This window comes from Mytilus edulis, chromosome 5, assembly GCF_963676685.1.
Source record: "Mytilus edulis chromosome 5, xbMytEdul2.2, whole genome shotgun sequence".
In the NCBI taxonomy this organism is placed as follows: domain Eukaryota; kingdom Metazoa; phylum Mollusca; class Bivalvia; order Mytilida; family Mytilidae; genus Mytilus; species Mytilus edulis.
Window position 1 is genome coordinate 16,796,824 of NC_092348.1, and position 22,065 is coordinate 16,818,888.

Genomic DNA, 22,065 nt, shown 5'->3' on the forward strand with positions numbered 1-22,065 from the left:
TAAAAGAATCGCGCGTCTGGCATACAAAATGTTAAGTCTCGTATCTTTGATGACTGTTATTTTGGATACTATTCAGAAACAGCAATAACAAATGTTTATATTTGAACGCTTAAGAATTTACTATACAATAACTCATTCGTAAATCAGTTAAAGAGATTATGTTTCGACAATGTCTGCATGTCATCAAGAATACATATAGAACTTGTCCTCAATAAATAAAAATATCAAACCAGAGTAAAATGCATTGGAAAGTGAAGGCATTTAATTTAAACGATAACACTTAAATATTTAAGAAGTTTAATAGGATCTTCCTTCAATTCATTAAAATTAAATTTGCATGCAATTTAAAGATTCCGACTTGCTAAGTATGCTAGCGTGTTTTTTTTATATTCATAAATTTCAGATGAATTGAATCGGCTGCTTGTGTTTCTTTCATAGAATTTTCATAATTTTAAAACATTTAATTCTTTCTATTTTACATCTAGGTTATCCTATTAATAATTATACACTACACAGACGATTTTCTTTTAACGACCATACCATTTTGTCTATGGGAGTTGATTTCAAAGAAGTCCATCCATTTCCAAACTGCACTACTTCTGTTAACGTAAGTATATTAAAATAAAATTACATAAAAAAAATGTCTTCAAATTCGACTTCCATGTTATCAAAGACGCGAGTCATTTGAAATGATTATATAATGTTAAAGCGTAATGGCATTAACCATATGCAGATTCGAAAAAAAAGATAATGTAAAGAACGACTTGATAATTCTAAATCTCGATCTTTCTCTAAATTTAATTGTATAACAACTTGATTTTTAAAGCTTGTATATTACTATTCCCAATGTGAAATTTAAAAATCGTATAAAAGAAATAATCCACAAAGCTTTTAATATACAAATTGCAGCATGGTTATAACACTGTAAATTTATTTCTTTGGTATACAATGCTTCGTATTGTGTTAATCGTGAAACAAAGGTTAAACATGATACACAGAGAAACAAGCTATCTGTTTGCTGGAGATTCTCATTGACAGCATTTTTGTTGAACTTAGAGGTAGCCTTTTACAACAAGTTGTCGGCATTCATATTGGAACGAACTGTGCGTCTCTCTTTGTTCATTTTATGATACAAAGACCTTGTTGATAAATATTTCGTATCAACTTCACATAATATTTATCAACGGACCAATCATCAACCTAACAGTCTGCATTGTTAATTCTCAATAAAATGAATGTGTAGTGTTTTTTCCTAACCTGTTATATCCTATTATTTTCATTTTCACTGTGTCTATACCGGTGCTGGTGGATTATCAGTCCACGAAGGTATCGTCAGCTCAGTAAGTTAGTGCTTCGATACTGACACGATTTATAAGAATCCTTTCTGAATTATCTGTTTTTAAGGAACTAAGTTTTCTACTCTCTATGAGGTAAAGTTGACATGAAATGACTTTGGCCATTATTGTTAGGTTCATTTGGTCAGTAGCCCCTATTTTGATTAGGTTCTGAAATATCTTTGCCTGTCAATTATTCGGCTTTGGGTATTCCTGATATATGTAAATTCAGAAAACAATTTCGGACGTAAGAAGTTTTTGTTATTTTTTTAATGTTGTAATTTTCATTTTAAACGCGGACATTTTTTGAAGTACGTTCAAAGTTAAAGCCTCGGTCATACCTTAAGGGATAGCGCGAACAGACACCGAACGAATAACTTTTTTTTCAATCCGTTCATGTCCGTTAGACGTCCGTTCTTATCTGTTCGACGTCCGTTTATTTCCGTTTTATTTCTGTTCAGCGTCCGTTTTATGCATCGATGAACGTTCTGGCCGATGGAAATCTTTGAGCATGTTCAAAATGTTGAACGGACTTTCAACGGATAAAGTGTATGTTGTATATCCGGTAGGCATCCGCTTTTTTTTTAATGTAATCGTCCGTTCGGTTTCCGTTTTGTATCCATTTCATGTTCGTTATTCATCCGTTAGGGGACCGGTAGACAAATTCAACAACGGACTGCTACCGGACGTATAACGGATAAAACGGATGCTGAACGGATGTGAAAGGGACTTCTACTGGACTTATAACTGATAAAACGAATGATGAACGGATCTGAAACGGATAAATGCCAATTATTGGTATGTCATATTTCGTGAGTGTCATGAATGCGTATTATTCATAATTGATTTTAGAGTTAGAGCACGTCTTCATTATCAAGCAGCTCTTATTTAGGCCAGACATTAGCCTTTGGTGGCATTTTTTGAAGAACAAACCAAAACCAAGTACACGTAAACTTTTTGAATATTTAAGCGATTTACATGTATAATTATTGCGCCTTTAATTTTTCCACATATCTTGTTCATACGTTTTATTCGGCACGCTTCCGTTAGGTGTCCATTTTATGCGGTACGTACGTTTGAAATCCGTTCTGTCCGGTACGTGTTCGTTTCTCGTACGTTGCATGGCCTGTGTGTGCTCGGTATACATTCGTTACGCGTCAGATTTATTTGGTCAGTACATCAACGGACTGCCAACGGATAACAATTTAATCAACGGAAAACTTTTTATTTCATCCGTTAGACGTCCATTCGTGCTATCTGGTAAGGCGTGACCACAGCTTTAAATCATGTTTTTCTCGTATTTAAAATAAGCAACACACATTAGGCAATGTAAGGCTATGTTCACATCAAACGCCGTGTACAGTAAATATGTTTACATTTGGTTTAATGTGATGTACACTAGTTTCACATTAAATTTGTACACATCTATACACCTTGTTTAGTTACCTGTACTTAAGATTTGTTCACACTTGTAAACTATATATCATTTAAATGTTTATTACGTAGAACCGAATTCAAATTTTGGAACAGCTTTTCTAGCAGTTAGGAAACGACCATTTATTTGACTTTAAAAAAAAGAGGGAGGGGGGTTCAACAATTTGATTTAAAGAAAAATTGGGCCATTCAGATGATTATAGAATGAACAAATATTATGAATCCAAAGTATTCTCATACATTATAGTGTTAAATATTGAATTGGTACCATCGGAAAAAAATAATTATAAACTTTCGTGTGAGAAAAAAATCTGACTCAGAACCTCCCTCCCCCTTTTGTTTTTAAGTAAAATGGTTGCTCCTTTAAGAAAGTCATTTTGGATGATTTGCAGTAGTTTAAAGATGTCTCGATTACGCATTAAAAACGTAGGATCGCCATCAGTATGCTAAGATCTACGAAGAAAAAGAATTGCTATGTTAAGGATCATTACATTTCTATCTCTTCTGTTTGTTTAAAATGCTATTTTTTCTCCAAGGAGTATTTGGCAAAAGGAGGGGGGGGGGGGGGTAATGTTTTTTTTTAAATTTTATTTCTAATTGTATTTTAATGGGTCTCAGATACTACACAAACAAACAATTAACCTCATCCTTTTTCAGTAATGCATTTATAAGTAAATCATTGTTTGAGTATAAAGACCAGTGGCAAATATTTCTGTCAGTGTGTACGTCTAATCGATTCGGGAAGACCTTTTCAAATGAAATATGTGTTCGGCAATGATGATGGATGAGTCTTGATTAGGGTTAATAAGGCTACGTAAAGTGTTTTATATCAAATAAATATATCAAATTTAGACAAATATTTCTGTAAAGAACTTTATTAACAATTGTTATAAGTATCAATTTTATATAAAATATGTTTCTTTTTTTAAATATACATGGGAAAATTAAAGTTCTGAATGCCTAGTTTTGTGTACACTTAACCTAAACATGATTTAAACTACACTTATAACATACTCGCCCCTTTTCGTCCAATGAAAAGTAAGGTTTTTCCCCTCTAATTTTCATAGTACATGGTTTTCCAAGCACTATGAAATGCTATACATGAATGACTTTTCATTGGCAGTTTATTATGAAAGTGAACTCTTAATAACTGCACTTATGAAGTGTACAATCCCCTGAGGCATTTTCCCTGGGAAAAGAGCCTACTGGTTAAAGATGAAAGAGCAAAGATAAAAACAAAACATTTTGAATTTCACAAATTTTTATAAATTTTCTAAAGGTACACATATACATGTATAGAGTAAACAAAAACAATATGGGGTTAAGGATGTAAGTAAAATAATATTTATTTATTATATAACGGGAATATGAGGGATTATCATTCTTTCAAGAAAACAATTCCAGACTGCTGATATAGAAAGCAAAGGATTTTTTTCGGAGACACAATACATATAAAATTATCAATAAAAAGTAAGCATTTAACGCTGCACGGTCTGAATTTAATTGCTTATACAGAGTTTTATATTTATAAAAAAAAATCTAAAAAGGGATTTATATAACATTGTGTTGCTTTTTAAAATAAAAAAATCTCAAGATATATAAGTATTAAATTTTACCTGAAGCAGAAGAAAAACAATTTATTCATTCGGTCCTCACAAACTATGTCAGTGCTATTTCATTCCATCCATTGAAATGATAATTACTTTATCTATGTTTTACATTTGGTTAATTATAAAAAGTGCAATCTTATTCAGGTTTGACAATTACAATGGGATTAGCTAATTTTGTAAGGTCACTCGAAAGTGTGAGTATGTTCTAAATTGGTCAAACAATACTTGGTCATGTTTTATGAAGATTTTAGCCCTCGGCTTCGCCTTGGGCTTAAATCTTCATAAAACATGACCAAGTATTGTCTAACCTATAAGTAAACACTGAGTTTTATCAATGTTACATCCCAGCTCCTTCGTTCTAACAGGGGTGATATGAGCCGGATCGCCCCAGTTTGAGTTTCTTTGTTATGCATGCTTTCCTTTGTTCTGTAACATTTAGGCGGGAATGTCAAATCCACTATAAAACTTATAATTAATTATACGGAAATGACTATCTATCAAAATTCACGTAGAAAAAAATCCAGTGTATATGCTGGGATTCGAACTCAAGACCTTTAGCATATCAAGCCACGACACAATCACTACACCAGGACGACTGGATACGAACTATCAGTAATTTAACATACTTGAAGGAAGCAAGATATTTTTATAAGTGGGGCGAGTTGGCAGACCTTTATTCAGTGGGGTTTGAACCCTTTTCGTTAATAAGTGAGTTGTCAGTGATTGTTCAGTTTGATTGTACACTTCTTCAAAAGTGGGGCGAGTCGGTAAACAAGAGTGGGGCGATTTTTTTCATAAATTGGCGATATAGGTTGGGCCGATTGGCCAGTGGGGCGAGTTGACATTGTTTGATATCTACTCATCGTGTTCGGGGGTCAAAAAGAATATAAATCATACAGTAATGTATAAAGTATATTATAATGGTTGTGTGGCGTTCTAAACTAGATTTTATGACTTGTAAATGGTTTTTCGTCTAATCTAAAACAGCTGGTATGTAAAATAGTTATCCCACCTCCGGCCATCGGGGTGATCTTACACTGACACACCGCGTCATCGTTGGATAACTATTAATGAACGCAATTATGTTTAGTTTATGTGTGAGTTACACTAACACAACACCGAGTTTAGGTCAATGTGTACACAGACTAACTTGTAAAAGTTGTTTCTATAACTTTTTGTGACGTCTTTTGCATGAACTTACAATTTATTCATTTTGCTTAGCACAACATTAACAACGGATTCATGATTCCAAAAATTAATAGTTAACAATTGTATTTCATCGCAGTCTTATTTTTGTAAAATAATATATAGCATGCAACTAACTGCAAAATATCATTCAAATGATTTAACAAAATGGTTTTAGGGGCACGAAAAATGAAAACTACATTAATAATGCAGAAAACAATATTATCGCTTTTTTCAATTGAACTTTTACTTCTTAACTAATATCTTTATGCAGAGTGAAGACGTAACTTCCAAAGTGATAACAAAGTCTGAGCTTATCCAGCTTTTTTACAAAGTAACGCTCCATTTGACATTAAACATAAAATATTATGGCTTCTGCAAAGGCAACTTACATGTGACGTGTTTGATAGGATCCAAGCAGCTCAATCCAATTAAGGAAACTTTCGATGAATGTTTGGGTAGGTATACGTTTTAAACAATGACAAGTCACATCGTCGGAAAGAGAATATAGACGATTAAGAGAATGATTTAACTTAGTTTTATTAAAAGAATGTCCAACGTAGATAACATTATCTTGATTTAGGAAGAGATAGTTCATACGTTGTAAAAATCACTCTAATTCAAAAACAAAATCTTTGAAACTGACATCATATATATGATTAATTTGATTTTGGCAACATATTTGTAATATTTAGATGACATGTATTTCGTATCGACTTGATCCTTTATTCATATGAGACTGAATACAGGATCTTCTCAGCATGAATGAAAAGTAAAGGTATTATTATTTAACCTCACGTTCAGCTATAAGATGATGTACTTTCACTTAATTATTTAAAATTTTGAGAGTATAGTGATGGCATCTATCCAATCGATCTTAGATAGAGGACCCCACATATATAAATATACAATGAGAAACGGTCAAGAAAATCAAACCTTAACGACAAAAGTGATAATTTTAACTTTCCAATTGAAAACGTTTCACTTCTGTGTATCAACATTACAGCAGCGCCTGCATATCGAATATATATATCTGCCAATAGAAACGGTATTCTAAAAAAAAACTAAGGATTTTCATATCCCAGGAAAAGATAACCTAAGCGGTATTTGGAACAACTTTTTTGGAATTTTGGGTCCTCAATGCTCTTCAACTTTGTACTTATTTGGCTTTATAACTATTTTGATCTGAGCGTCACTGACAAGTCGTATGTAGACGAAACGCGCGTCTGGCGTATTAATTTAGAATCCTGGTACCTTAGATAACTATTTACACCACTGGGTTGATGCCATTGATAGTGGACGTTTCGTCCCAGAGGGTACCACAATCCCAGTAGTTAGCACTTCGGTGTTGACATTAATATCAATTATATGGTCATTTTTATAAATTTCCTGTTACCAAAACTATGAATTAAAAAAAATAACTAAGGTTTTTCATATCCCAGGAATAGATAACATTAGCTGTATTTGGCACATCTTTTTTTGGAATTTTGGGTCCTCAATGCTCTTCAACTTTGTACTTGTTTGGCTTTATAACTATTTTGATCTGAGCGTCACTGACAAGTCTTATGTAGACGAAACGCGCGTCTGGCGTATTAAATTAGAATCCTGGTACCTTAGATAACTATTTACACCACTGGGTTGATGCCATTGATAGTGGACGTTTCGTCCCCGAGGGTACCACAATCCCAGTAGTTAGCACTTCGGTGTTGACATTAATATCAATTATATGGTCATTTTTATACATTTCCTGTTACCAAAACTATGAATTAAAAAAAATAACTAAGGTTTTTCATATCCCAGGAATAGATAACCTTAGCTGTATTTGGCACATCTTTTTTTTGGAATTTTGGGTCCTCAATGCTCTTCAACTTTGTACTTGTTTGGCTTTATAACTATTTTGATATGAGCGTCACTGATGAGTTTTATGTAGACGAAACGCGCGTCTGACGTATTAAATTAGAATTCTGGTACCTTTGATAACTATTCCGAAGCTTCTGTTTTTATTATGATTGTCTTGATATCTATTTCTGCTTACAAGGAAGCTATTAAATCAAAGGATCTAAGGAGAAAGGTTGATGGCATCATTTCAAAAGTTTTAAAAACGCCATCAGGAGTAAGTTGATCGTCATGCAATATCTGTGTCACAGATGACCACGGATATTGTCCTAGTTGTCGTTATCGAAATCCCGCTATCTTGTGCTCGATGGTGACATCACCGAAAAAAGACATTACGGATTTTGTACTTACCATGAGGTTCATAAGGTACAACTAAGGAGCCGGATATACTTTCCCTTCCAAGGCACCTTGGATAGCATTTAGTTTTAGAGAGGTTCGTATTGCTTAACATCTGTATTTTCTTATGAAAAGTATGTTTATGTATTGCCTTTTCGTTATCTGTCTTCTTTTGTTAAGACTTTATCAGTGACTATTTTTACTTACTAGCATTGAATGTCCCCTTGGAATCTTCCGCCCTTTTTATTACAAAAAAAAAAAAAAAAAAACACAAAGTAAGATCACAATTGTATATATTGTTGTGTTTATCAGTAATGTTGTTCTCATGATATAGTGTTAATTTAAATAAAACTAGTACTGAACTCCTAGGGAAATTCAAAAAGGAAAGTCAAACACTTTAACGAATGGATAACAACTGTCATATTCCTGACTTGGTGCATGCATTTTCTCTTGTAGAAAATGGTGGATTAGACCTGGTTTAAACTTTTAAAGCTATCGTATCTTCTCACTTGTACGACAGTCCCATAAAATTCCATTATATTGACAACGATATGTTAACATATCAAACAGACATAATAGGCATTAATTAAAAAAAATTACAACTATATGTGTTCTCACATTAAAAAATAGTCACATCTTCACTACGTTTTTATCTTGACCATTAAGTTGTTTTTAGAAAAACCAGACATATTCTTTAATATGTTAAGACAAACATAGTGTTTACACATACACTGAAGAACCAAAAAAACAATGCATATTGTAGTGTTCATTTGGAGAAAAACAGTCAACGTAAAACAGAGCAATATTATTATAAAAAATAAAATGCCGGGGTAAGAAGTGAGAAAATTTTTGGAATAATTCATTAAAACGTTTTGAGAAGATGAAAGCAAAAGATCTAATCAGAACAACGAAAACCATACGATATCGTTTTACGGTCTTGTAAAATCAAATATAATGAAACAATTTCCTTCTTTAATATCTACTGTTTTTATACTATTCTTGAGTTAGTATTAAAGTCATCATGTGATAATTTTTTTTATATATCTTTTTAGATAATAAGAACCAGTGGATAATAATTGGAAGCATAATAGCATGTGTATCTATTCTAGCAATTATATGTATTGTAATATGCTGGAATAAGCGTTGTAGAAACAGGTTGAAAGATGCTTTACCATGCACAAGAATTACAAGAGAAGCAGATTTGAATGAAATGTATAACTTACCAGTTTCTAGAACTGATTTGGCTGGTACAACAAATAAAGGTGAACAAAAGTTTCTTTGTGAGAAATCAGACCAAGAGGAAGACTAAAGCAACGATAGTGACTAACGTACAGAAAATTATCGTGGCGTGTGGGGCATCCGTGTAGTATGGACACATTCTGGTTTCAATTGTTTCATGTGCATTCTTTCGGATGTCTATACAAACACCCAAGAAGAGAACTTAATTCTTACTATCCGGGTAAATTTATAAACCCTTTAAATACTCTTATTCTAAAGGTTGCCAATTCAACAAATGTAATTTGATCTTTTAGTATTTTTACAACTTTTATATTCTTTTCAATATTTTTGCAACTTTTATATTCTTGTCTTTCATTTTTGCTGATGTGCTTTGTCTATATAAAATTGAGAAAGGAAATGGGGAATGTGTCAAAGCGACAACAACATATATGCCTCTTTGTGTTTCTTTGATACATATGACATGGCTATGTACTTATCCCGTCATTACGTTATTGCTCTGTGATAGTTTTTGTATTCTTATAAAAAAAGAAGATGTGGTATGATTGTCAATGAGACAATTCTCCACAAGAGACCAAAATAACTCAGAAATTGACAACTATAGGTCACCGTACGGCCTTCAACAATGCCCATACCGCATAGTCAGATATAAAAGGCCCCAAAAAGACAATGAAAAACAATTCAAACTAGAAAACTAACGTTTTAATTTTTTCTTGTCTATCATTTTTTTAATGTGCTTTTTTTAAAGCCTTTCTGTGTTTCTGTGAAACATATGACGTAACTCTGTACTTATACATCCTGTCATAATGTTATAGTAAATTTCTGTATTCTTGTCTTTCGTTTTACTGATGTTGTTTGTCTATATGACCTTTTGTGCTTCTTTGTTACATATTTTTTTTATAGTGATTTAGATTTAAACACAATGTTGACAACTATACCTATATTTTGACATGTTTACCTATTATGTCTGTTTGTTTTGTTTACTCATCGTTGTCAATATAATGGAATTTGATGCAACTATCATACAAGTGAGAGGTTTGGCTAGTTATAAAATCAGGTTTAATCCATCATTTTCTACATGTGAAAATGCATGTACCAAGTCAGGAACATAACAGTTGTTATCCGTTCGTTTGATGTGTTTTGTCATTTGATTTTGCCATTTGATTAGGGACTTTCTGTTTTGACCTTTCTTCGGAGTTCAGTATTTTTGTGATTTTACTTTTTTAATTGGTATGAATATTGATTTTGTTATCAGTAAACTAAAATCAATCTAAATAGTTTTGTTCTACCATTATGTAATTATGCACTTGAACGGTACTACAATCAGTCGGTATTATAATTTGGCATTGCACAATATCAAGTTTTTTCTCCGACTGTTATGACATCTTAACACTAAAGTCATTAAATTGGATAATGTGTACTGATTGATATTAAAGCCAAAGATACATGATTATTTTATAAGTTGTAATGTGCTTTGAACTAGTTGTCAGTAACAGCGAGTACTCTCATGTCTGTACTTAGTACCCTTTTTGTTGTTAAGGATATGGATAAACACCCGGCCACGTTCGGTCTCTACTTTTTTTTTAGGTTTTCCTATTTTTTATCGATCTGATGAGTTTAGCCTATTCAATTGTTTTCATAGTTTGTTCTTATGTTGAACTTGCCGAGGTTAGGGGTGTGGGGTGAGTGCTTACACGCATGTGAACCCCGTTTCATTCTTTATAAATGTGCCTGTCTCAAGTCATGATCCTGTAGTTCAGTGGTTGTTGTTGGTTCACGTCTATCATATTGTTTTTCGTTAATTGTTTTATATAAATTAAGCCGTTGATTTTCTCAAGTGAATTGATTCATATTTTTCAAGTAAATTTTTCATAGCCGACTATATACTGGTTTGTTCATTGTTGAAGGTCATACGGTTGGATATAATTACTTACATCCATTGTATTTGAACTATGGTAGATGGCTGTCTCGTCTCCTAGTTTGTATATTCAAAACAAAAAAGTTTTATATAAAATTTATTCGTATAAAAAAATAAGGAATGGTAAACGTCTACTTGGAATGAATGATGGATATGATATTTACAATGATTTTTCAAATTTACAATCAATCTTATATCTTTGATGTTTGCTTTTCCTATGCATATGTGTACAATTTTATTCCACTAGATTACTCCGTCTTCTCAACATAAACAATTAGTTTTGAGCTCACTTCTGCAAGATTCTACTATATTCATCGACAACAAAAACTATAATCTTTCAGTTTTGTCTTTTTTCTACTACTGGCATTAGCCTTCTTTTTTTTCCTGGAGGGGGGATTAATTCAAGAAATACTGAACATAATTGTTTAATGTTCACTCCCAATCCAGTACAACTTCATTGACTGGTTTTGATTTTCTTCTAAAAAGTTTACTTAAAAGTCCTTTGGGTCCCTTAGACTGTTTTACTCCTGCTTTTGGAACTTCAAATGTGGATTTGTCAACAACTTCTGGACTTAGTTTGAGTTTAATCTGTTTCAGAACACCGACAAGTAGTTCATCAACTTGGTGATTGAATGTTGCTGATGTCTCGGTGTATTTACAGTTGTATTTGATGGCAAGTTGTTTTGCTTCTGAAATATAAAGGGTTATAATGAAATAGAATATGCTCACACTTATGCGTTCTGTAATACAAATGTAATGGCATTTTCGTCAATTTACATAATAATAGAAATTTTTTGGTTGGTTACACTTCTTTTTACTTGTTATTCCCGTTATATTCTAGTGTAATAGTTGTCGCTGGTGTGATGTATTTATTTACGTTATATTATAGGCATGCTGTGACCGATTCTAAAAACTAACACAGCATTAGTTGTTGTTTATTTTTGAGTTTTTATATCTCAAGATTAGGGGTTAACAGACAATACCAACTGAAGCATAATCCTTATTTTTGCAGCCAACAAGGTCACCGTGGCATTTTGTGAAATAGATGTAGCTGATGTATATAATAATGAAATTGTTTTAAGTGCATTGATCGAATTCAAATTTCGAAACCGCAAAATAAAAAAAAACGTCGTCCTTTCTAAAACCAAATTAAAGAAAGTAGAAGAAGTACATAATCATTAAAAACAATCAACTGGTAGCCTTACTTTCGACACGGGGGGTCTCAACATGGGATTTTGGGTACAGGTGTGCAGCTGGGATTTTAAAAACACCCCCCATTCATATATTGAATAATTGTGAAATCCCTACCTATACATATATTTCACAGCGAAATCATAATCCATTCATATATTTATCACCCATTGATATATCACAATCGGTCAATTACTACCTATTGATATATTTCCTCGGTAAAATTGCACCCCATTGATATATTTGACGGATCAAAAAAGGGACCCATTCCAGCGGCACATATGTATATACCTTTATATAGGAAGAGACCCCCCCGTGACTTTCGATAACAACTGTAATACTCAAAACTGTTTGCTTTGGTAAGACTGACTGAATTATCCAATATGCATGAAATTAATTTTGCTATATATATCAACATATCCTTACCTTCGGAAGCGATCTGTCTTTTACGGACTAAATCCACCTTGTTTGCCACTAGAATAATAGCTCTGTCTATAAATAGTTCATTTCTAAGGTAAGTGAGGTACTTTGTAGCCACATCAAATGATGGCCGCTCGTGGACAGAAAAGACAACAATAAAGGCGTCACAAGCGTCACAGGTATTTCTCTCAATGTCCTCCTAAAAAAATATAATTTGAAAAGAAAATATAAAATTAAAACACCCAATAAAAGTTTTCTAGACATTTATGAATAGTGAAAGGCATAATCGTTTACAGTAAGTTGATAAATACAAAGTTGCCCCCCCCCCCCCCCCAAAAAAAATAAAAAAATAAATAAAAATAAACAAACTTTTTCTCTTAGATGATTGTGTTACTATCATGACTATATTACATACATTTCTTTGTTGTATTTCATTGTATACAAACTACCAATATCTAGTCATTAACTGTCAAAGATTATAAATTAATTGCACCTTTGTTGCATGAATCATTATACTGAATTAGCTTTCTTATCACGCAAGATCAGAAAACATCTAAGAGATACAATGAGTCAAGGTGTATAATCATTCATTATAATTGACATCAATACGAAGGTGAAGCTATCACAATTATAATTTGTTTATGGTGAATAATAGTGAGACGGTTGATGATACAATATAGTATTCTCCATCTTTACTAATTAGTAACTGGCCCAAGACCACAATTAATGACCCGAATATAGTTCCTTTTAATTAGAGTGTATTTTTCCTTAATTTTTTTTCTTTCCTTTCCTCACTCATTCCTTAAATCTTTTTGGGTGGAAATGAAAGAAGAGAGGTCAAATAAATTTTTGGAGGTTGTATTTTAACTGATTTTGATATGGAATGAGTGATTAGGTCAAGTGCAAAAAGGTGATATTTACAGTTTTCGGAACATCTCTTGACTTGTCAATAGGGGTATGGATGTGTATTGGCTAAATTTGTAAAAGTGATTGCTTCAATCTTTCTGAATTTTGGATATAATATTTGGACTAGGACAATACATTACACACACAAAAAATTGGACAAAAGTGCATGGTGCAATTTTTTTAATGATGCAAAAGGTTATAAAGAACTGATAGAGGAATTAATTGTGGTCTGTGGCCAACTATTCAATCAAAATTTGACTTCCGGAAAAAACCCTGAAAACTTATAAATAGTAACCTACCTTGTGCTTTGAGAAATCAATGAATTCTAAAGTCGACTCTTCGTTATCTATAAGCACTGTTAATGTCTGTTCGTCTATTTCGTCTGAAAAGAAGAAAAGGAGATTTGTCTTCAGTTTATATCTCAACAAAATGATGCATTGTCTTGATTTTGACATAAATTAAGGCAAATCATCCAAATTAAATTTTTTTAACCTTCAAAAATTTTAAGCAATTATTTTTCAAAGCAGATTTAATTGATTGGTTGGTTATTGCTTTACGCCACATCAGCACAATAAACTATTTCGTGGCGAGAGCTTTAAAAAAGCAGATATAACATACATCGTAATCATTGAAGGTAAATTATTCATATTTAGTTTTTTGCTTTCTATTTTTTCTTTTCACACATGCTAAAACAATAATACAAATCTATAAAATATAAAATATAAGAAAAATATTATTAAAGTTCCTGGGAATAATATATATAGATATAAGAAGATGTGGTATGAGTACCAATGAGACAACTCTCAATCCGAGTCATACTTTGTAACAAATTTTAAATATACATGTATATCGTACCATTTTCAATGTCAAATGAACACAATAGATCTGACGTCATGAACTGGTTGGTCAACGCTGTTTTACCAACAGCGTCAGCTCCCATCACACATACACGATAGTATCCAGTAGACGAAGTAGACGAACATCCACAACAGATGGCGCTATCATCGGATACTTCACTTGATAGACGTTTTCGAAAAAGTTCTTTCTGTGAAACTGCTGAATAAATACTGGCATTACTTTGTCGGCGTTCATTTTCTATGTCGTTTTTAATACCCTTCGATGTCATTCTGAACGATCTTACTTTCTTGACTCTTTGTCTCTTATGCACAAGATGGTCTGTAAACGATCCAGACAGTGCCATTTCGGCTGTAATTGGAAGACTGTTTCGTCTTTTATCGTCGTCAAAGTCTGCAAGTAGTGTTGGTCGCTTCTTGTATTTTATGGATGATGTGCGTGAATTCGGTTCGGATCGCATTTTAAATTCCTCATCCAAAAACTGTTCACAAGAAAGTGTTCCATCTTCATAATAGTTGTCAACAGATTCCATTATATCCTGTTTAATTATATAAAACGAAAGTCACTTTATTTATTTTCTGATATCTTGATATGGCTCGCTATAGTTCAGTTTTGAGCTTAGACGAATCACCCATGCTTTTATACTGCAAGAATCATACCCGAGCAAACACCACTGACTCATTTTAAACTGTCAATCATTGTACTTTTGACGTCATCGTACAATAACATTGCTTGATGGGATAATTAATTCTTGAAGATGCAATGCCAGCAGTTAGTGCATTGTTATGACATAAGATAAGTCGAGGAAATATCTGATATAAATGTATAAAAACAACATCCCAGGTAGATCATTATATCTCAATTATTATGCTATCTTTTGTATTAACCCTGCCCTATCGGTTATAAAGAAGTAATGAGATGAGAGATATTAACTGAAGGCACACTCGAGGGTATTTTTTGGTGGGCTGTATTTGAAGTTTTATATTTTTGAAAACTATTCAAAATTTCGCATGTATGATGAGAAATTGGCTGTTAGTGTTTAAATAAATCTTAAAACAAATCTTTTACTAGAACAATATGACAATTTGAAATTGTTTGTATGCATTTTTGAAGAAAAGAGTGGGTTATAAGTTTCCTGTATGTATTGTTAGGGCCTCAAATATGCAAAACTAAATATCTAGCAGATTAGCTGCACTATAATTGTCCGGAAGAATAATGATAATTATATCTTTTCTCTTTATGTCAGTAAGGACAAAGCGGTATGATCAAACTAAGCTGCCAAGTACTTAAACAAATGTCATTAAGAACATTTACCTACTGATATAGGTACATAGACTGGCGAACAACGTTAGTGCAATACCCTATCATTTTATCGATAAATGTTAGCTTTATAATAGCAGATTAAGTTCAATACATTACATATTGCACTTCAATTTAATAAATTGAATCTTATCTAGTTTTACTAAGTACGAAACAAAGTGTGCACCTTCTTAAAAACTATTTCTAAAATCTTCATGTTTCATTGCGACATAATGTTTTTTGCTAATTACATAGTATACATAATAAATAAAAAAATATATATATATATATACAAGTTATAATAACTTAGATACGGTAAATTCAGAAACGATTGCGTTGTTTTTGTTATAGCTAAAAATGTGACACGATTATAGTCGGAATAATTCTAACTCGCATTCTAAAATATTCAATATGAATTAAACATGAGTTTTTTTTTAATATCGCAAAAATTAAAATCGCAATTTAGTCTCAAATGACAAAATAAATATGACCTGAATGAACGCAAAAAATTTCTAAATTTACAGTAATCCTTTCCTAAATATAATTTGTTGATAAAAGTATTATGCACTTTTGCAAAGGTAATATAAGTAATTCATAAGTTGAAAAGCCATGTAAAACTACTGATTTTTTTCAAGATATTTAAGATGAGTGAAATCTCAAATTTTGAAGACGCAAACTTGAAATTATTTGAGACTTTTCATCTAGATACGATAATTGTATGAGTAATATGTCTAATTGTGGTAAATAAGTTTTTTTTACAACCAGCAATTATTTTCATTGAATAAAAAATTCAAACTTTGATTAAAAAACTTTTAAGGGAATTATACATAAAATTTAATTTGTATCTCGATTGCGACAAAGTTGCGGAACCAACTCATTTACGGTCTATTTCCAACTTCGTCTCTGTCAGCAACTTACATTTAAATTATTAAAATATAACTAACACTTCAATGAAGAATACAAAAACGGTGAAGTATTTTATGTTCGAAAAAATAATCGACAAATTATAACAAATCTTATTATTTTTTGTTTATAACATCAAATTTCCCTAAAACATGTACATGTAAGAGAGAAATAACTTCATGTCGCCTTAATCAACATTTAAGAATATATGTATCGTGTAAACTTTGTAGCATTTTTTCTAAACTGTTTAATAAAGGGATAAACCATTGATATCCCGATTTGCTGTACAACGTAATTTTGTTGTTTTATTGAAGTTCCCTCATTCTATCTAGATTACAAAGTCAGTGCTGTCTTTGCCCGAAAGCCGACTATACGATTTAGGTATACATTTGTATCTAGTATAGGAGTTCTCTGCTTCCTTGGCTCGCAATTGACCGAGAATGACAATTTTTGGACTGAAATTACCAATTTTTGAAGCATACCATGATACATTTTTCCTTTAAAATATTTTGCTTTATAAGGAGAGGTAACTCAATTTAAAATGTGCAAACCAGTATGACTGAACCTTTCTTCTTACTTCCCGAAAGCATTTAATAATAATAATAATAGCTATGTTATCATATTATATTTTAAGATCCGTGCGACTTTATTTTCTTTCAAATACGTGAATGCTGCACACAATATAGCTTGAAAGAAAGCTTGATATCTTTTACGTTTTATATGTTTCTAAAAAAAGAGAGAATTGAACTAAATTTTGGTTTTAGAAAGTATAAAGCAATCAGATTTTGTTTAAAGTCTTATGCTAACTTTTAATCAAAACAATATTTCCCAGTCCGCGCGTGCAGTAATCGTGAAATAAGATCATCATTTTTGGCTACGGTTTAGTTAAGAACGATAAATTTAAATGGAGAGTTAAATTTGGCACAGATATTTGAATGAATTATATTTAAACTGTTGAATGAATCTTGATTGGAATATTGCCATCACAATTCCTCAGATGAAACATATACAATTAATTGTCAAAAGTTTGTTTTGGTGTGCACAGTGCATGTTAAGTACTCTTTTAACATACATGTATGAATTCCGCAGTTAACCTCAAACCAGATGTGTTGCGGTTGTATTTTTAGACTGTGGTGCTACAAATAGTCTTTTAAGTATATACAAATCCAGGGTATCTTTTGGTACATTCAGTTGAATTAGAATAGTATATACTGTACATACAAAGAGTTAATGTATTGGTCTCAATATATGTGTTTGCTATTTACAATATTTGAACATGATAGGATTTTAACATTTAATCAAAAGGGTATAAGAACATTTGTATGCAATAAATAAGTCGGCAATTCATTTTGTAACTACGATTTCGCGCATAAGAGATCCTCCGGGGAAAAAAGCATTGAAAAGAGGGTTGTATAGAAATTAACCATGCTGATACCAAACAATAAAATGTAACAGATCATTTTAAATTATAAGACATTTAGATGAATTAATGTTAAAATTATTCAACAAATTATGCATATAGGAAAAAGACAAAAATAGAGAACAATCCTTATGGAAAAAAATATAAGATTGTAGGTTAAATGGACAAAACGAATATAAAATTAGGAATAATGGGGTGTAAAATTTAAAGAATAGCTGCAAAAATTAAAAATTAGGGTAAAAATACGGATCACAGAAAAGAAAGATATACAGAAAAAATAAAAAAAATAACGTGAAAAGAAATTAAACAATATTGGGCGAAGAAATTAAAGATTTCAGAAATTGGTATATTAATGCATGGAAGTCTAAAGAATCTGATGTTCAGTAGTTGTCGTTTGTCGATGTGGTTCATAGGGTTTCTCGTTTTTTTTTTTAAATTTAGATTAGGCCGTTGGTTTTCCCTTTGAATGGTTTTACATTAGTAATTAATAGCTTGCTGTTTTCGGTGCGAGCCAAGGCTCAGTGTTGAAGACCGTACCTTGACCTATAATGATTTTTACTTTTAAAAATCGTGATTTGGATGGAGAGTTGTGTCATTGGCACTCATACCACATCTTCCTATATCTATGTAGACTTTATAATTAATTACAGCACAATATATACTAATTGAAACATACATATAGTATCCGTTGTTTTTGTTTTGTTTTGTTAAGTTCAATCGCCGGCTTATTTGCTGCTCAGACTGTTTACTAGGTGTTACATAATAAAACACTTTGTATTGTATACTATTATACAGATGATTTATAAGATCAACATGCTCATACATCTTATTCTAGTAAGTAAATAACGAGAACATGTATATTTACATGTAAACAAGTGGAATATTGAATAATTTATATTGTTCTGTCTGAGACTTATGCAACAATCACCTGTAATTTTGTCTCGTGCTATCATTATTGTTATTACAGTAAAACGTAAAGAAAATTAAAGGATCCGGACGTTTCATTCAATTGTTTAACAATATCAAGTACAATTAAAAACCAATTGTTCAGAGAACAATTGAAGGTCTTTCAACCAAAAAGGATCTATTTTGATATGAAAATATTAAAATTCAGTTGAAAATGTCAGTTCCTATGGCTTTATGATGTAGAAATATGAATTTCGAGCAAAGGTCAAAATCTAGAACGTCCAATTAACCTATGACCTTGACCTCAATTTCAAGGTCATAGACTAAACATCTCAAATAAAAAGACACTAGTTCCTTAATATGTATGGTTCATGAGTAAAATCACTTTACGCATAATTCTTAATATAAGAGGGGCGAAAACTCCCTTTTTTGGTTTACGCACCCTCGCAACCAAAATTTATAAGTTACGACATGTCGCAACTAACAATTAAGTAAAAAAAAAATGTCGATATCTTATAAGGTAAATGAAAAAAGGTGAAAATAAGCCAAAATCAAAATTTAGAATTTGACCTTGACCTTTGACCTTGACCTAATTTTCATTTTTTTGGACCAAGGATCTTAAATCAAAAGACCCTAGGTCTCTATCACTTATAGTTTACCAGTTAGAAATGCATATCACTGATATCATATATAAAAGGGGGGATTACTCTCATATGGAGTCTCCGGATAGCTTCGGTTGAAATGAAACAGAACATCCTAAGGATATAACGAGCAATTTGGAAAAATAAATTTGTCAGTTTCTTATACGGTTGCGAAGGAGTAGTGGCCACAAGAAAAACAGTGTTCGGGGAGATAACTCTTACAAGGTACAGTTTTTTGTTACGCGGTGTCAGTTTCAGAAGCGTATTAACTGGTCGATATCATTTACCTTATATCTAAGAGATATCTTGTGAAACAAAAAAACAGCGAAGGAAAAAAAAGTTGGCGGAAGAAAAAAAAAAAAAATAATAATAATAATAATCAGAACAAACCCTATAGGTCTTTCAACTGAAAGGTTGAAAGACCTAATAAAGCTGCATTTGCTCGCAAATAATTTATGACATAAAGCCGTAGTGTTTGCACTGTGTATCAAATTCCTCATTATCATGTATGTATGGTGAAGAAGCAAAAACTTTTCACCAATTTAAAAAGCGAGTTCTTTTACCTGTTACACGAAAGGACATTTGCGCTCGGAAGCCTCCAAACTTAAACTTGTAACCATTTGTATCAAATTGACAGGACCTTTGAACTTTTACCTATACAATCTTAATGAGTCTGTTTAAAATCAACTGATATTTGTACCATTCATCGATTTAAAAACGGAAACTACACTTCTCTTCTGTTCATTCTATTGCCTGGAAATTCCGAGGAAATCTATCATTTTTTTTATATAGCTTATTTTATTTTGTGGAGATAAAAAAAATCATCTTTAAACCAACGACTGTTTCTACTAGTTAGCGTATCCCTATCTTTCAATTGTTGTTTTGGTTTGATTGAACTTTCCCGATTAAGGTAAATCCAGTAAAAGGCTTACGACACACGAAATTCATAAAGTGTATTCTTTTTTGTGTACAGTTCATGTTGAGGGAAGATTAATCGTTGTTATTATGTATTTATTCTTATCCTAACAATTGAAGCGCAAATGTCCATTCTCAAAAGCGTAAATGTCATATAAAAAAGCGGAAACGTCCCACGTCGGATGGGAGATGGAAATCGCTTCATACTAGCATCTATCGACTCGAATAGCATACATGTAAAAGCTGCGATAAATATACCATAGGTCATTTCCATCTTTGAAACAGGTTCTTGATTTTTTTATTTTACCATCAAATATTGAAAATAATTTGGAACATTAAATTACTAAAATATAAATTCTAATCTGTTGAACCTTTACTTATCCGTTGTTTAATATCCAACAGCTAATTAACCAGTCTGAGGTGGGATTAGGCATGATCATTCACATTTGTGAAAAAAAACTCATGAAAACTCGTGTCTTTTAACTGATTCAGTAGTGTAATTTATTGGTGTTGTGAAGTTTTTCGGTTTCTATGTAGTGTTTTGTATACACACTGTTCTGTTGTTTGTCTTATGATCGTTTTCGCAATGGGACTGACAGTTTTTTCGGCTAATGAGTTTAAATATCTCTTGAGTATCGTTTGCATATCTTTTAGACCAGTTTTATGATAAATGATTTTTTTTACCAATGCGGCGTAAAACAAACAGCAATCACTCTATCAATCTCTGTAAAGTTCGTGTGATGATAAATTCCCTGAGGAAATAAATGAGGTAGAAATTCATAGATTTTACCCCCCCCCTCCTTTCATTTCAAATAGAAAGATAAAACAAAAATGAAACTAAATTTTTCATTTTGATTTATTTACATGAGAAATGTTTATTCGTTTCTGAAATTCTAAGTTCAGGGCAGTTATCTTTTGTCTTGTATAAAATTAATATGTGAGCAACGTGGGAAAAATATACCCAATATAATAAGCCACAGGAGAAAACAACCCTAATATAGACACTTTAAACACGTTTTTATTTACGTCTGTATATATGAAAAACAACAATTCATTGTATGTTTGCATTAACTTGTCATCTTTTGTCATAACATACTATGATAGTGATTATCATTGTGTTATTCTAATTTATTTCGGTATTTGGACATCGCTGAAATTGTCACATGTTTCTAAAGAATTGGGAATATAAGGAAGACCGTGTGAACCATTCGTGTCATAATTATCAATTGTTGGTAGTTCTTGTAACTCTTTCTTGTGGTTAACCAGATGGTAACACCAGCATGTTATAGTACATCCATTGGATACGACATTAATTTCACGTCTGTCAAGAATTTCTGCTTTTCTCTCTAAGATATCTCAACGGTTTAGCATGCTGTCATCCACTTCATAAATTTCACCGACAACATTCTGAATAATAAAAATAAAATTTGTTAGATTTAACCTTCTATTTTAACAAATTTAATGTCAATGTAATCTATATATTTTATAAGCATATATAAGTATTATATCCAAATACCGGCGGATATCTCAGGTGCTCTAGATCACGAAGGATAAGTAATCCTAACCTTATAGAAAACAAACCTTAACATTTGATCACAGGGACAAGACGTCCATACAATACAAAGTTATATGATTTAAAATTAAAATTAAAACTATTTTA

The 22,065-nt window shown here is 31.9% G+C and overlaps 2 protein-coding genes across 3 annotated transcripts in view; one reads left to right on the top strand and one right to left on the bottom strand.

The window, feature by feature from the left end:
* The window catches only part of LOC139523102 (uncharacterized), a 33,838-nt gene extending 24,465 nt beyond the window's left edge, over positions 1-9,373 (top strand). For both annotated transcript variants that reach the window (XM_071316868.1, XM_071316867.1), the window contains 3 exons: positions 486-607; positions 5,838-6,021; positions 8,848-9,373. In XM_071316868.1, the coding sequence (XP_071172969.1) occupies positions 486-607; positions 5,838-6,021; positions 8,848-9,104 (563 nt within the window). In that variant the 3' untranslated portion in view covers positions 9,105-9,373. The remainder of the gene's footprint in view (positions 1-485; positions 608-5,837; positions 6,022-8,847) is intronic.
* Positions 9,374-11,030: 1,657 nt separating this feature from the next.
* On the bottom strand, positions 11,031-15,069 carry LOC139523101 (ras-related protein O-RAL-like). The gene is made up of 4 exons (XM_071316866.1): positions 14,322-15,069; positions 13,766-13,848; positions 12,567-12,759; positions 11,031-11,638 (listed from the first exon to the last, which is right to left on the bottom strand). Exons 1-4 carry the CDS (start codon positions 14,851-14,853, stop codon positions 11,382-11,384), a joined length of 1,065 nt encoding a protein of 354 aa, XP_071172967.1. The 5' UTR covers positions 14,854-15,069; the 3' UTR covers positions 11,031-11,381.
* Positions 15,070-22,065: the final 6,996 nt, after the last annotated feature.